General features: G+C 44.1%; 1 protein-coding gene and 1 long non-coding RNA gene across 2 annotated transcripts in view; one reads left to right on the forward strand and one right to left on the reverse strand.

Moving 5' to 3' along the window:
* Nucleotides 1–8,116: 8,116 nt before the first annotated feature.
* LOC136314255 (uncharacterized) lies at nt 8,117–16,044 on the forward strand. The gene is made up of 2 exons (XR_010727288.1): nt 8,117–15,707; nt 15,740–16,044. It is a non-coding gene; the product is annotated as an uncharacterized lncRNA (long non-coding RNA).
* ACAD11 (acyl-CoA dehydrogenase family member 11) overlaps nt 14,895–17,087 on the reverse strand; it is a 96,396-nt gene continuing 94,203 nt past the window's right edge. Inside the window, exon 20 of the mRNA XM_066244889.1 lies at nt 14,895–16,384. Within this exon, the coding sequence (XP_066100986.1) occupies nt 16,270–16,384 (115 nt within the window). The 3' untranslated portion in view covers nt 14,895–16,269. The remainder of the gene's footprint in view (nt 16,385–17,087) is intronic.

Genomic DNA, 17,087 nt, shown 5'->3' on the forward strand with positions numbered 1-17,087 from the left:
AGGCTAAGGGGAAATGATTTCCTAGCTCAGAATTCTAGATTTAGCCAAACTACCAATTGAGTGTGGGGCCAAAATGGACAGTTTAAAAATCACAAGTTCTCAGATTTACCTCCCATGGAGGTTGTGTAAGAAACTCCTGAAGGATGTCCTCCACTAAAGCAGGGTGGCCAAGAACGGAAGCTCGGATTCTCCAAATAGTGGTGGAAGAGATTAACTGAAGACAACAGCTTGCAGCTGACTTAGAGCAGTTGTCCCCAACCTTTTTTTGGCCACGGACCGGTTTAATGTCAGAAAATATTTTCATGGACCCGCCTTTAGGGTGGGATGGATAAATATATCACGTGACCAAGACAAGCGTCAGCAGTGAGTCATAGATGGATGTAACAGAGGGAATCTGGTCATTTTTTAAAAATAAGCCCTGGCCGGTTGGCTCAGCGGTAGAGCGTCGGCCTGGCGTGCGGGGGACCGGGGTTTGATTCCCGGCCAGGGCACATAGGAGAAGTGCCTATTTGCTTCTCCACCCCCCCCCCCTTCCTCTCTGTCTCTCTCTTCCCCTTCCGCAGCCAAGGCTCCATTGGAGCACAGATGGTCCAGGCGCTGGGGATGGCTCCTTGGCCTCTGCCCCAGGCGCTAGAGTGGTTCTGTTCGAGGCAGAACGACGCCCCGGAGGGGCAGAGCATCGCCCTCTGGTGGGGAGAGTGTTGCCCCTGGTGGGCGTGCCGGGTGGATCCCGGTCGGGCGCATGCGGGAGTCTGTCTCTCCCTGTTTCCAGCTTCAGAAAAATACAAAAAAATAAAATAAAATAAATAAAATAAATAAAACATCGTTCAGACTTAAATATAAATAAAACGGAAATAATGTAAGTTATTTATTCTTTCTCTGCAGACCGGTACCAAATGGCCCACGGACCAGTACCGGTCCGCGGCCCGGGGGCTGGGGATCATTGACTTAGAGCACAACCAGGCCAGGCCAGACTGCAGCAGGTCAGAGGCTCTGGGAGCAAATTCTTCCAGAGATGAAAGTGATCGGCAACTTTCTTGCTTGCATATACTGGAAGGAAGGAGATTGACGTACACCAGAGAAGGGTTCAGGAGAGCAGGACAGCAAAGTAATCATAGTACATATGACGCAGTAAGGTAAGGTTCTGACTGGTATGTATTGTGATGTCAATGTGATTGTATCCGGAGAGTGAAAAAACAGGCTGTGTAAGAAAGAATATGTAACTTAGGTGGGAGGAGGAAATGAAAGACAACTGGATCTTCGAACTTAAGAAATAAGTACCCTAACTGGTGGTGGGCAGTGGATAGAGCAACAACTCAGAATGTTGAGGTTCCTGGTTTGAGACCCCGAGGTTGCCAGCTTGAGCGTGTGCTCTTCAGTTTGAACGCAGGGTCACTGACTTGAGTGTGGGATTATTGACATGTTCGCAAGGGGTCACTGGCTCAGCTGGAGCCCCCCCGCCCCCAGGTCAAGGCACGTATGAGAAGCAATCAACACACAACTAAAGTGGAGCAACTACAAGTTGATGCTTCTCATCCCTTTCTTCTCTCCTTTCCTGTCTCTCTAAAATTAATAAGTCAATAAATTTTGCTCAGTATACCATAGATCTTCGTATGCATGTATCCTGGAAATGCATTTCCTGCAATACCATGAAAGAATCCTATTTCCTATTTCCTCCAGCAACATGATGAACCATATATACCCTCACCTAAATTCCCATTTGCCCCCACCTCCACCCCCAGTGTCCCAACTTCTAAGACAGTCTGAATCCAGTCCATTCTTCATGGAGCAGTATATCTAAAACCCAGACACGGTCCTTTCGATCCCATGTTTAACAAACACCCTTGCATGACTCCTCAGTGCTCTTAGGACCACGTCCAGTGCCTCGTCTTGGGTTGTGAAACCCTCCATGAGGCATCGCCTCTCCTGCTGTCTCTGAATCAGTACAAAAATAATGAACTTCTCAGTTTCCAGAACTTGCCAACCTTTTCTCCCCAGACCTCCACACACATGGTTCTACCCAAGACATTTTCCTGTCCTCCTCGCACCCCTCGTTTTCAGGTCTGGGAGCCCTTGGTGACTCCCTGGTACTGTGGACTCCTCTAGTGAGCGCGTTTTATTTACTGAGGGAAGGGATCGCATTCATCTAGTCCATCTGTAGATTGCCCCTGAATTTAGCACCATACATATAGGACATAATAGGCACTCAGTAAGTATTCGGTGAATTAAGCTGTGCTTATATAGGTCAGGTGTTATTTTTTAATTTATTTTTTCATTGATTTGAGAGAAGCATCAAGTTGTTCCACTTAGTTCCATTTTTTTACATGTGCAGTTATTGATTGCTTCTCATTTGTGCTCCGACTGGGGATGGAACCTATAACCTTGGTGTGCTAGGATGGTGCTCTATCCATTAGGCAACCCAGCCAGGACCTGTATAAGTCAGTTCTTAATTATGGAAAAAAGCCCAAACTCACTTAGTACAAAGTGGATGTTAACAGCAAACAGTAACCTTGACCAGCTAACATTAATTAATCCGTGGGTTGAGTTAGTGCCCTGTGGTCCAGTTTCCTAAATTACAAAGTCCTGCTCCAGCCCAGTCTCTGACTTCTAAGTATTTTCAACAATGCCAGCTTCTTAGAATCGTCCACTGAGGTTTGGGGCTGGGACTAGAGTTCCCAAATGAGGAGAAACCCCACCTGTTATCTTGCTTCCTGCTTCTAGGTTCTTCAGCTGGAGTTTTTCAGACGCCTCTTGCAGTCTTTCTACAGTGGAAAGGGCATCTTAACTGGGAACATTGTGAAAATGTTTTCCTGTGTAAATAACAGTTTATTTTCTCAAGGTTCTGTGGTTGATAAAAATCAGGCCCTCTTGCCTGACCAGGTGGTGGCGCAGTGGATAGAGCGTCGGACTGGGATGCGAAGGACCCAGGTTCGAGACCCCGAGGTCACCAGCATGAGCACAGGCTCATCTGGTTTGAGCAGAAGCTCACCAGCTTGGACCCAAGGTCACTGGCTCCAGCAAGGAGTTACTCAGTCTGCTGAAGGCCCACGGTCAAGGCACATATGAGAAAGCAATCAATGAACTAAGGTGTTGCAACGTGCAACGAAAAACTAATGATTGATGCTTCTCATCTCTCTCCATTCCTGTCTGTCTGTCCCCATTTATCCTTCTCTCTGACTCACTGTCTCTGTAAAAAATAAATAAATAAATAAATTTTTAAAAAAAAATTAGCCCTCTCTAGTACAAATGGGTGGGGTTTGGGGCTGAGAGACTTGTCAGCGGGATGAAATCTGCCCAAGAGCAAGGACAGCCTGGCAGGTCACAGTGCGTCCCCACCCCCAGCCTTCCCCAGTCAGCACGGGGTCAGTGCCCAGGGTTGCAGATACCCTCCAACCTGAAATGAATCTGGTATTAATCTAGTGTTGTGTTGCTTCAACTAGATATAAGTAAGAAAACCTTTTGATTTTAATACACTTTAAAGAATCATTTCCTGACCTGTGGTGGCGCAATACGTAAAGCATTGACCTGGAGCGCTGAGGTCGCTGGTTCGAAACCCTGTACTTGCCTGGTCAAGGCACATATGGGAGTTAATGCTTCCTGCTCCTCCTCCCTTCTCTCTCTCTCTCTCTCTCTCTCTCTCTCTCTTTCTCTCTCACTCTGTCTTCTCTCTAAAATCAATAAATTAAATCTTTAAAAAAGAAAGAATCATGAGGCAGCAAAGCTAAGCGAATAGGAAGCAAACCCTCAGCATTCAAGTTCCACTTCTAGCAATATGTTAGTACAGTGGTTCTCAAAGGGTGTGCCCTAGAAGATTTGAGGTGCACCCTATGGTATTCCAGAGAAATATGTGCCTGTTCGGACTGAGAAACCAACAGGGTTTTGGAGTTTAGATTTTTGGGGGACAGAGGTATAGGGAATTGGCTGTAAACTGACAGTCTGCCCAACCCCCCAACCTCACTTGCCTGATTAGGTTGCAAAAGGCTGTTAAGCTGTGGTGCTGGATTGTTTACACGACCCCCCATATTCCCCGGAAAAACTGGAGGCAAGTTTCTTCTATCCTTTGGTGTAAAGTTAAGATCATATGTATGGTGGGGTTTTCTGCACTCAACACAATTAAGAGTAAAAAGAAAGGAATTCTTCAATGTATTGACAAGGAAATGAGAGTCTGCCTTTCAAACATATGCCCAAACATTGAAGAAATCGCTAGAACACATCAGGCTCATGTTTCTCATAAACACAAGAATAAAAAAACAACACATTCACACCGGGACCTGCCGAATTTACTAAATCTTACTAAGAATGTAGCTATATATATAAAAAGATAACTTATTTGTCATTTTTAAAATTTTTTAACCCCTTTTATTTTTACGAATTCTAAGAAGTATAACTAAAAAAATGTAACATAAAAATGTTTTTTAATGTCAATAAATTTAATTTTGTCCTATTTATTTCATTTAATTACTATAAAAGCACGCTTGGACTTTATATTTTTTCTTTAATATTTGACTTAATTATTATAACATTTCTCAGAAACTTGTATATAGTGCACCTACAATTATTTGCAGGATTTTAAATGTGCTCGACTTCAAAGAGTTTGAGAACCACTGTGTTAATACTTTAGCAAAGGGCTGTTCCTGCCTCTTTTCTTTCTTTCTTTCTTTTTTTTTTTTTTGTATTTTTCTGAAGCTGAAAACAGGGAGAGACAGACAGACTCCCGCATGTGCCTGACTGGGATCCACCCGGCATGCCCACCAGGGGGCCATGCTCTGCCCTTCCGGGGCATCGCTCTGTCGCGACCAGAGCCACTCTAGCGCCTGGGGCAGAGGCTAAGGAGCCATCCCCAGCGCCCTGGCCATCTTTGCTCCAATGGAGCCTTGGCTGCGGGAGGGGAAGAGAGAGACAGAGAGGAAGGAGGGTGGGGGGTGGAGAAGCAAATGGGCGCTTCTCCTATGTGCCCTGGCCGGGAATCGAACCCGGGTCCCCCGCACGCCAGGCTGACGCTCTACTGCTGAGCCAACCGGCCAGGGCTCTGCCTCTTTTCTTATGAATGGTTTTTGTCTCAAGCTTTGCCAGCAAAAGAAAATATAAAACTAGAACAAGGAAAATTATTTACTTAGTATGTGAGGCTTACGATATATAGCATTATGGGTTTGCTTATCAAATTATTTAGTTTTTTTGGGTTGGATAGAGACTTCTTGCAGAAGGGTTTCAACTGGGTTTAGGATTTAAAACTAACTTTGCCCAAGGGAGGAGGTAGACTTCAGGTTCAACAGGGCTGTGTTGCCTGAAGAGCAGCCTCAGCCACTGTGTGAGCAGGTGGTGGAAGGAAGCTCATTTGCTCCTCAGCGCCCTGGCAAAGGGGGCTCACCCCTCAGGGTACAGAGCCCGCACTCTGAGAGAGGGCTGTCCCTCCAGACTGATTCCCAGCTGGGTCCCTTAGAATAGGAAGTTCATTTAACATCTTTAAGACAAGGAGAGGAGTTCTGATGGACTAAACGGAATGAAAGGCAGCAAGTAAGTCATTTGGGGACCATTTCCCCGAAGCCAAAGCCTCTTTATAAATAATTATGTAGAGGATGGATAGGAGAGAATAATTGATGATCACAATTTTGAATTTTATTTTTAAAAAGTCTCCTTTTTTTTTTTTTTGCCTGACCTGTGGTGGCGCAGTGGATAAACCCTCGACCTGGAAATGCTGAGGTCGCCGGTTCGAAACCCTGGGCTTGCCTGGTCAAGGCACATATGGGAGTTGATGCTTCCAGCTCCTCCCCCCTTCTCTCTCTCTCTCTCCTCTCTCTCTGTCTCTCTCTTTCCCTTTCTCCTCTCTAAAAAAAATGAATAAAAAAAAAATTAAAAAAAAAGTCTCCTTTTTTTTTAATAACTAGGTTATTATAAATTTCCACCAGGCTCATAAATCAGCTGTGTAACCTTAAGAGACATAGTTTACATTCTTCTATTGCTGTGTATTAGAGCCAAGCTTTTGTTTCCAAGCGGAAACCCTAACCGCCCTCAAATGATTACAGCATGGGATCCTTGGTAAACTAGACTTACTTAGCAATTAATTCCTTGTTGCGCTGAGTTTGTTTGTTTTAATCTTAAACACAGGAAGTGCACTGGAGATAACTTTTTCCTTCCCCCAGGCAAAAACTAGTAAGATATAAAATCACTGTCCTCCCTTAGTTGCCATAGCGACAGCTTTTGGGGGCTGCTCAGCATCTATTCTGTATTTCTGTTGATGCCCCAAGTCCTTTGCCCACGAGTGTGATTTTGGTGGGAAGGTATCCTGGCAACTTCTCAAACTGGGGCAGCTAAAGGGACAGAGCCATGCTGTCCAATACAGTAGCCACTGGCCACATGTGACTACTGAGAACTTGAAATGTATCTAAGGAACTGAAATCTTAATTTTAGTTAAGTTATTTAAATTTAAAAACAACTAATTTCTAAAAATTCAGTTTTTGAAAACAAGAATATGGAAAAAATTGGGGCATGTTAATTGACTAAATTTTATGAACTATACGTACAGTTAAACTTTACTTCCATTGAAAATTCAGCTTCCAAATTAAGATGTGTTATAAATATAAAATATCCTCTGGATTTGGAGGGAAAAGTATAAAATACCTTATTAATATTTTTATGTTGGTCACATATTGAAATGACAGTATTTGGATATATTAAATTAAATATATTAAAATTAATATTTCTTTTTACTCTTCTTTTAATGTGGCACTAGAAAATCTTTTTTAAAAAATTATTTTAGCTTTTATTTATTCATTTTAGAGAGAAGAGGGAGAGAGAAAGAAGGTGTGTGTGGGGGGAGGAGCAAGCAGCATCAACTCCCAGATGTGCCTTGACCAGGCAAGCCCAGGGCTTCGAACTGGCGACCTCAGCATTCCAGGTCAATGTTTTATCCACTGTGCCACCGCAGGTCAGGCAACACTAGAAAATCTTTTTTTTTTTTTTTGTATTTTCTGAAGTTGGAAACGGGGAGGCAGTCAGACTCCCACATGCACCTGACCGGGATCCACCCGGCATGCCCACCAGGGGGCGATGCTCTGCCCATCTGGGGTGTTGCTCTGTTGCGACCAGAGCCATTCTAGCACCTGAGGCAGAGGCCACAGAGCCATCTTCAGCGCCCAGGCCAACTTTGCTCCAATGGAGCCTCGGCTGCGGGAGGGGAAGAGAGAGACAGAGAGGAAGGAGAGGGGGAGGGGTGGAGAAGCAGATGGGCGCTTCTCCTCTGTGCTCTGGCCGGGAATCGAACCCGGGACTCCTGCATGCCAGGCCGATCGATGCTCTACCACTGAGCCAACCGGCCAGGGCCAACACTAGAAAATCTTAAACCACCCATGTGGCTCACATTATATTATTTCTCTTCCCTCTGCCTGTTCAAGGACAGGCGAGGGCAGACCTGTAGCCTGAGTGTGGCCCACCAAGTGCTGCTCAGAGCCTGAGCAAATGAGGCAAGGACAGACCCAGTGGGCAGGTCAGAGAAGATCAGCACAGCACCCTCCAGACTGTCGTAGCGTCCCACCCCCGCCCACCTGCCAGATTCCCTCTGGCTCCCAGTGGCCAGTCTCTCCTGGTGTTTGCAGTCACAAATCCTAGCAGACCTGATTAGGATTTGGCAGGAAGCAAGTCTCTACCCTTGACCCTTGTTTCACCAGAGCCCCTGTACATCTTATCATCACTGAAGTCACAACACCAGGGCTGGGCTGGGACTGGGGTGAGGCTGGGGCAGCTGAGTCTGTCAGGCTCCCTGGGGAGTCGGATGGTCAGGCAGGGTGGAGAAGCGCGGCTCTAAGTCTTCTTTTATTTTATTTTTTTCATTTTTCTGAAGCTGAAAACAGGGAGAGACAGACAGACTCCCGCATGCGCCCGACCGGGATCCACCCGGCACGCCCACCATGGGGTGATGCTCTGCCCACCAGGGGGCGATGCTCTGCCCATCCTGGGTGTGGCCATGTTGCGACCAGAGCCACTCTAGCGCCTGGGGGAGAGGCCACAGAGCCATCCAGCGCCGGGGCCATGTTTGCTCCAATGGAGCCTTGGCTGCGGGAGGGGAAGAGAGAGACAGAGAGGAAAGCGCGGCGGAGGGGTGGAGAAGCAAATGGGCGCTTCTCCTGTGTGCCCTGGCCGGGAATCGAACCCGGGTCCTCCGCACGCTAGGCCGACGCTCTACCGCTGAGCCAACCGGCCAGGGCCACTAAGTCTTCTTTTAAGCATCTTCTTGGCCAGTGAGTAAACATAAGCCCATGCTACCATACTTTCTTTTAAAATTTAAATTTATTGGGGTGACACTGATTAGTGAGATAATGTAGGTTTCAATTTATAATATAGGTTATAGTTCCGTAATACATCACTTGCATATTGCATTGTGTGCCTACCACCCAATGTCAGATCTTTCATCTTTTTTTTTTTTTTTTGGTGAGAGAGACAGAGGGATAGATAGGGACAGACAAGAAGGGAGAGATGAAAAGCATCAAGTCTTCATTGCAGCACCTTAGTTGTTCAGTGATTGTTTTCTCTTATGTGCCTTGATGGGGGGGTGGCTATAGTAGAGCGAGTGACCCCTTGCTCAAGCCAGTGACCATGAGGTCATGTCTATGATCCCACACTCAAGCTGGTGACCTCTGGGTTTTGAACCTGGGTCCTCTGTGTCCCAGGTTGACACTTTGTCCACTGCGCCACTGCCTGGACAGGCCATCACCATGTACTTGGCCCCCACCACACTTGTGATTCAGAGGTTAAGTGAACTTTCAGGGACCCCTGCCCTCCAGCTGGAGGAGCTCCACTCATGCATTCAGTAGATACTATCGGGGACCCATTATTCACGTTCTAGGTGTGGTCCTAGATGCTAGGGAGAGAGCAGTGAGCAAAACAGATAAAAACCCCTCCCTGCTAAAGCATATGCGTTAGTGGAGGAAGGGGGTTAATCCGCCAAATAAGGAAAGAAAGAATGTTACATGGCAAAAGTTCTAAGGAGAAAACCACTAGGGAAGGGGATAAGGAATGTGTGTTTGTGTGTTTGAAATTTAGATGGGGTGATCACAGAAGAAACACCTAGAGTGTTTTATTTTCAGGAGAGGAGTGCTTGGGAACATGGGGTGGGGGAAGAGAGCTTTCCAGACAAACAGAAAAACAAGTGCACAGATCCTGAAGTAGGACCTTGGCCTTGGAGTTATGAAATTCCTTAATTAGGCCACCTCGAACTTGTGAGGGTAAAGACTGCTCAAGGCTGCAGGGTGCTGGGTGGCCCCCACGGGGCAGTGGGCAGGACTCAGCTGTCCTGAGGGTGTGACGGAGGAGGGTGCCAATCAGAGCTCTGTGTGTGGACTTGGGGAGACTGTGGCCTTTACGGCAGCCCTTGCTTTGTATAATTTGGTGTGCCATATTTAAACATTTTGACAATTCTTTCTTGCCAATTTAAGAGATGTCAAGTGGGTTTAGAGGTGGAATTAAGCAGCTTCTAGACCACATACCATCCGTGGCCAAAGAGCTGCCCTGTTATCTCAAAATCCTCTTGTTGAAGAGGGACTGCGTCTCGCTGGGGGTCCTGTGCGTGTTTTCAGCCGGCTGACCAGGAGCTGGGGCTTCTCCAGCCACCTGACTTCCAGGGTACCTCGAATCCTAGTCTGCACACCTGCCCGATCAAGTGCACTGGGCATATGTGCCTATGGACAGATAGCCTGTGAACAGTTGGGTTTTGATGTCAATATTTGCATGCCTGAAAAAAAAAAAAGAAACAAGAGTAGCCTAGTTTCCAGGAGCAGGTGGGTGCTTCCCCGGCTACACAGCGAGTGGGGTTTTGAATCAACAGCCCAGCACAGCACGCGGAGATAAGTGAGAAAATCTAGGGAGGCTTTTTCACACATTCTTTTCCCATAAGAGTGCCCTATTTTAACAGGAAACAGTACATATTCTTTCCAATTTAAAAAATAAGGTATTGGGGACCCATGTGGCTGGTGTAGAGTAAGAAACAAGAATGGTAGAAATTGAAGTCAAAGTGATAAGGGTGGTGGGGAGAGGAAGTATCTGAAGTCTCCACTGTCACTGATTAAAAATGTGAACTATGGCCTGACCAGGCGGTGGTGCAGTGGATAGAGCATAAGACTAGGATGCAGAGGACCCAGGTTCGAAACCCTGAGGTCACCAGCTTGAGCGTGGGATCATCTGGTTTGAACAAAGCTCACCAACTTGAGCCCAAGGTCACTGGCTTGAGCAAGGGGTTGCTTAGTCTGCTGAAGCCCCACAGTCAAGGCACATGAGAAAGCAATCAATGAACAACTAAGGTGCCGCAATGAAGAATTGATGCTTCTCATCTCTCTTCTGGTCTGCCTGTCCCTATCTGTCCCTCTCTCTGTCTCTCTCTGTCTCTGACACAAACACACACAAAATGTGAACTATGACTCACCAGGGGTGGTATTCTCTGTCAGCCCAGCTGGTGCAGGAGTGCTGGTGAGAAGCTCCCAGGAGGCCCAGTCCACATGCCCTTCTCCACTGGACCAGTATTTACTTTGGGCGTCCGGAGAGGGAGGCACTGCTCCAGAATGATCACCCTCCGTTTGTTCACATATTTTTGGGTGAAGATAAGGCAGAGAAAAGACCTTGTTTTTCAGGGCTTATATTAACCATAACTTTATACTAGAATGTGTGTGGATTTTCATGATAAACACATAATCACCACAATCAGAAAGAGATCCTGAAAAAAAGAGAAATAAAAATATTGTGGCAGGATCATAAACCCCAAATGTTCCCTTTGGCTGCCTTGAACAAGAGAGTACACTTCCTAGAATCCTGTTTATTTGGGAAATTGGAAAATTCTAATAATTACCAAGAATAGTTTTGTTTTTCTTAGGTGTCCTGCCTTCTGTACCTAGAGATGATCACAGCACCAGGAAAATTTTAAAAAGTAGACGTGCAGTCCCCCTGGACTGCTAAATATTCATTCAAGATCTACTTCCAACTGATTTGCCCAAACTGCAGTGCAGCCCCCAGAGCGGGCACCACCGTCCTGTCTCAGCCCCAGCTTTTCTCCAGCTGCTGGTACCCATTCTGGGTAGGCTCAACCTTTGTGACAGGCGCTGGACCTCAGGCTTTCTGCTCTGTTCCCTTTGCAGACCTGTAAATACACGTGTTGTCCTCTCACCTACTGCAAGCTGGGGATCAGAGGAGCATCCATGCTTACCATTCATTCATCTTTTTATTTTTCTTAATTATTGTTTTTCAATTACAGCTAACACATGATATTGTATTAGTTTTAGGCATATAACACAGTGACTAGACATGAGATAACTTAGTGATTACCCTGATAAATCTCATCCACATCTGACACCATACAGACACATTACAATATAAGTGACTATGTTTCCTATGCTGTACTTTATATCCTCATGAGTATTCTGTAACTACCAATTTGTGTTTCTTAATTCCTTCACCTTTTACACCCAACCCCCAACTCCCTCCTCTCTGGCAGCCATCAGAATGTTCTCTATATCTATGAGTTTTTCAGGCCGCTAGTTTATTTTGTGCTTTAGATTCCACGTATAAATGGAATCATACGGTGTTTCCATCGGACTTACTTCACATGGCACAACACCCTCTAGGTCTGTCCATGTTGTTGCAGATGAAAAGATTTTGTTCTCCTTTATGGCCGAGTCATAATTCATTGTATATATGTGTCAGCTCTTTATCATCTATTGATGGACATTTAAGTTGTTTCCATATCTTGGCTGTTGTAAATAATGGTGCAATGAACATATGGATGTATATATTTTTTCAATTCAGTGTTTTGGGTTTCTTCAGATAAATACCCAAAGGTGGAATCGCTGAGTCCTTCTTTGGCTAGTAATAGCCTTTGTTTTAAAGTCTGTTTTGTCTGGTAGAAGTATTGTTACTCCAGCTTTTGTTTCATTTCCATTTTCATGAAATACCTTTTTCCATCCCTTTACTTTCAGTTTGTGTGTATCTTCTGATCTGAAGTGAGTCTCTTGAAGACAGTGTATGTAATTATGGGTCTTATTGTGTTATCCATTCAGTCAGTGTTATGTCTTTGGATTGAAGCATTTAATCCATTTGCATTAAAGTAATTGTTGATATGTATTTATTGCCATTTTATTTTTATTTTTTATCTTTTTTCTTCTTAAAGAAAGTTATCTCATGTCTAGTCACTGTGTTGTATGCCTAAAACTAATACAATATCATGTGTTAGCTGTAATTGAAATCTCTTACATTTCTTATTACTGGTTTGGTAGTGATGAACTGCTTTAGCTTTTTCTTGTCTGGAAAGCTCTTCATCTGTCCTTTGATTCTGAATGATATCTTTGCTGGGTAATCTTGGTTGTAGGTACTTGCTTTTCATCGCTTTGAATATTTTGTGCCAATCCCTCCTGGCCTGCAAAGTTTCTGTTGAGAAATCAGCTGACAGTCTTATGGGAACTCTCTTGTAGGTAACTAACTTCATTTCTCTTGCTGCTTTTAATATGCTCTTTGTCTTTAATTTTTGGCATTTTTATTGTTATGTCTTGGTGTGGGCCTATTTGGATTCATCTTGTTTGGAATTCTCTGTACTTCCTGGACTTATATGTCTTTCTTCACTAAGTTAGGGAATTTTTCTGTTATTATTTCTTAACATAGGTTTTCAATTTCCTGCTCTCATTTCTTCATGCAAATATTGGTAGCCTTGATGTTGACCCAGATGCCCCTTAAGTATCATCATTTTGGGTTTTTTTATTTTTCTTGTTCTGATTGGGTATTTTTTGCTTCCTTATCTTCCAAATCCCTGATTTGATTCTCTGCTTTATCTACTTCACTGTTGATTCCCTGTAAGGTAGTCTTGTTATTGTATTGTTCATTTCTGAATTTTTAATTTCTATGTCCATTTTTATGTTTCCTATCTCTTTGTTGAAGTTCTCACTGTTTATTTTCCCCTAAGCTCATTGAACATCCTTATAACCAGTGTTTTGAGCTCTGCATCTGATAAATTGCTTGTCTCCCATTTTGTTAGTTCTTTTTCTGGAGTTTTGTTCTGTTTTTTCATTTGAAACATGTTTCTTTGTCTCCTCATTATGGCAGCCTCTGCGTGTGTGTTTCTCTATATTAGGTAGAACTGCTATGTCTCCTGGACTTAGGTGGTAGATGTCCCGTAGGGCCCAATGGTGCAACTTTCCCAGTCACTCAAGCTAGGCACTCCAGGTGTGCTCCCTCTCACCCCGGCGTGGGCTGCATACACCCTCTTGTTGTAGTTGAGTCTTCATTGATATTGGCATGGCAATGGGAGGGATTTACCCCCAGACCCATCGGCTACATGGACTGTGGAGCAGCTGCTATGCAGAGGCCAACCCTACAGAGCAGGACTCACTTCAGAGGGCCTCTGGTGTCCGATGGGTCTGCCCCTTGAGTGTGTTGCTTATGGCATGGTCAGAAGCTGCCCACTGGGTGTGCTGGTTTGAGGGCCTCCTGAGAGGTGCAGACTTAGATCAGCCACCACTTGTGCCCTGCCCAGCACCACTTGGCATGAGCTAGAGTGAAGGGCAGATGGCTACTACTTGTGCTGGGCTTGGAGGTGCTCAGGAGAGGCCAGCTGAGGACCAAGGCTGCTGCTGCTAGTACTGGGCCCCGGGCCACTTAGCAAGAGGGATGCAGCATGCTGAGGCCAGATGCTGCTTGTTTGGGGTTGTGGATGATTGGGAGATTTTAGGAATCTCAAACCAATGGTATTATAAAGAGCAACTTATTTCAAAACCATTTGATTTCAAATGTGTGGAGAACTTTATTGACTGTCCAGGTGGACTGTTGCATGGTGACAGCCTGTGGAGATCCTAGAAATGGTTCTGAGGTTCCTATGTTTACAGTCAGTCACTGTGACTGAGGAAAAGAATCCCTTGATCTTCCGTTATTCTTTGGAGACTAGAATTTTCCCTCTCAAACCAACCTTTCCTGTTCTTTATAATCTTTTATCTGAATGAATTAAGGGTAGGGGAAGTTAAATAGCTTGGGTTAAGAGTTTATTCTCTTTAAATAAGGACACCCTTTAAGAACTTTATTGTGGTTCACAAATATCAAGCTGCTTCTACATGGCTTCAGTGATTGTTACAACAAACCCTTAGGTTTGTCTTCTAGGTTTAAAAGTTAGTTCCAGTGTGTAGAAAGAAAAATGAAGTTAAGGTTCAAATGTAATTTTATTTTTTTTACTTTATTTTTGCGAGGGACAGAGACAGAAAAAGAGACAGAGAAACAGGGACAGACAGACAGACAGGAAGGGAGAGAGATGAGAAGCATCAGTTCTTCCTTGCAGCACCATAGTTGTTCATTGACTGCCATCTCATACATGCCCTGACTGGGGGCTCCAACAGAGCAAGCGACCCCTTGCTCAAGCTGGCCACCTCGGAGATTTGAACCTGGGTCCTCTGCGTCTATCCACTGAGCCATTACCTGGTCAGGCTCAAATGTAGTTTTTTTGAAAAAGATTTTATTTATTGCTTTTAGAAAGAGGAGATAAGAGAAAGGTGGGAGGAGAGAAGGAAGGATCAACTCCTAATAGTTGCTTCTCATTTGTGCCTCAAATGGACACGCCCTGACTTTCAAACTGGCCACCTCAGCATTCCAGGTCAGTACTTTATCCACTGCGCCACCACAGGTCAAACCAAATGCAAATGTCTAAGAAGCCCAAAAGACACACAAGGTCTTCATCAAATGTGTATTCTCCACCCCCACTTCAAGATATTTAAATAATGATTGAAATAATCTCTGGACATCAGTAAATTCATGTGATATGTAAGCTTTCTAATAAAACAGTTTTACAGTTTTTAGACATACTTTCATTGAAATGTATAAAAATTTACCAGTTACTAGTCCAATGGCTTCTACATTAAAAAGGTAACAAGAAAAAGGTAAAATTAGTTTAAATAATATATTTTATTTAATTCATTATACCCAAATTTTATCACTTCAACATGTAATTGATATTTTTAAAGTAATAAAATAAGCATTAAAAATATTTACTTTTTTCATACTAAATCTTCAAATTTGGTATTTAATACTTACTACACATAGCCAAGTTATTCCAAGCATACTTACAATTTTCTAGTAACTGAGTTGAGATTTCAGTTAAAATTAAAATAATAAATGCAGTTCCTGAGCTGCACTAGCCACTGTCCTAGTGCTCAAGAGTCACATGTGGCCAGTGGCTGCTGGACTGAACAGGGCTGACTCAACAGCCACAAGTTCGCTCTTAACAGAACAGTATCCTCTTAACACGGTAGCATTCAGAGCAGGCTGTCTTAAACTATTCTCAGAATTAAATTACTTTCTTGTACCTTAAACTATTCATTAACTCAACATATTACAAATAATTACAATTTTTCTTAATCACATTTTCTCATAAAGTGCCATGTTTTCTAGTAAAATTTAAATGCATCCAGATTTTATGTATAAATGATTCCTATTAAATTATGAAGCTTATAATAATGATATGAATTCTAAAATGACCCAAACAGTCATGCATCTTTCTCCAGTGCAAACATTATTACGAAGTGTTAAACCAATCCCTAAATGAGTGTTAACGAGATCCTACTGTATTTTTTTTATAAAGTAATGATTAAATAATCCTTGGATATTTATTTAAATCAAATTATTCATGAGAATCAAAGGTAAAAATATTTCTATGCCTATGCTTTAGCTTGTGTGTGTGTGTGTGTGTGTGTGTGTGTGTGTGTGTGTGTGTGTGTGTGTAAGATTTTAGAGAAAGGAGAGAGAGGGGCAGGAATGGGAAGCATCAACTCGTTGCTTCTTATATGCGCCTTGACCAGGCAAGCCCAGGGTTTTGAACCAGCGCCCTCAGCATTCCAGGTGGACGCTCTATCCACTGTGCCACCACAGGTCTGGCTAGCTCTTCAATTCACTTCATTATCTCCTTAATATTTGAGTGTTTAAAAGGTGAATGCTGGCCCCAGACAGGGTTGCCGGGTGGATCCCAGTCAGGGCATATGTGGGACTCTTTCTATCACCCCTCCTCTCACTTAAAAAAAAAATTAAATAAAAATAAAAGGTAAATGCTAAATGGTTAGGTATTAGACTGAATGACATCTGCTATACAATTTCTTAATTAAGCCAGTGTGACCCTTGAAATTATAAAACCCATTGATCAAAATAGAGCCTCAAATCTTTACCAAAAGTGAGTAATAAATCCTGTGCTCAAACTGCTACAAAAATAGAATGAATAGAATTCTGGAGCCCATAATGTGTGTCTAAAGGTGAGATGGTGTCGCCTCCTTACACCTTGGCCCTCAAGCGTCTAGCTTGGTCCGTAAGCTCCAACTTTGCGATTGCTGAGAGGTGGACTTCGTCGGGTCCATCTGCTATGCGCAAAGTTCGCGCCAAGGCATACCTGGGAAAACACAGAGAACAGGGAGGGCAGGGCTTATCGGAGAGGAACATGGCACCTTAACGTCAGTCACACTCATTTTAAGCCAAAACTGTGAATTTTTAAAATCCGGCCAGGCAGTGATAAGAAAAAGAACACAGGGAAAATGAAGAAAAGAGGCCCAAGGACTTCTCAAGTGCCACTTGCCAGGGCTCACCGTGGGAGGGGCCCAGTGCAGGGGCCCCACTGCAGTCTTGGTTTGCTGCATGTAGGTTACTAGAAGTTGCTAGAACTAAGAGATCTCTTAGGTAAGCCACAAGCAGTGGAGTGTAAATGTATAATACTTACATACTAAAAATATATATGTTTTAGTTCTTTCATAAGGTTAAAAACTGATGGGGAATGAATGGGGCACCTCTGCAGTGTGAGAAACGGTGGCAATGGAGGAGAGAATGCCCTCTGGGCCCCGAGAACCAGAATCTGGACACGAGGTGGTTGTCGGCCTGCACTGTGCCCCTGGGCCAAGGCCTCGGGGGGTAAGCTTTCCCAAGCACAGATCTCCACCTGCGCTCAGCTCCCTTTGGCTGTCTCTGCCCCCTCCCCCCCTCTGGGTTCAGGGTGAACCCCATGCTCTTTCTTCTACCCGGGAGGCCCAGTGTGGAAGCTAACGTAATTGAGTGAGATGGTCACTGTAAACAAAAGGACTATTTTTTTGGTACTGAGCACT

Source organism: Saccopteryx bilineata, chromosome 10, assembly GCF_036850765.1.
Source record: "Saccopteryx bilineata isolate mSacBil1 chromosome 10, mSacBil1_pri_phased_curated, whole genome shotgun sequence".
NCBI lineage: Eukaryota > Metazoa > Chordata > Mammalia > Chiroptera > Emballonuridae > Saccopteryx > Saccopteryx bilineata.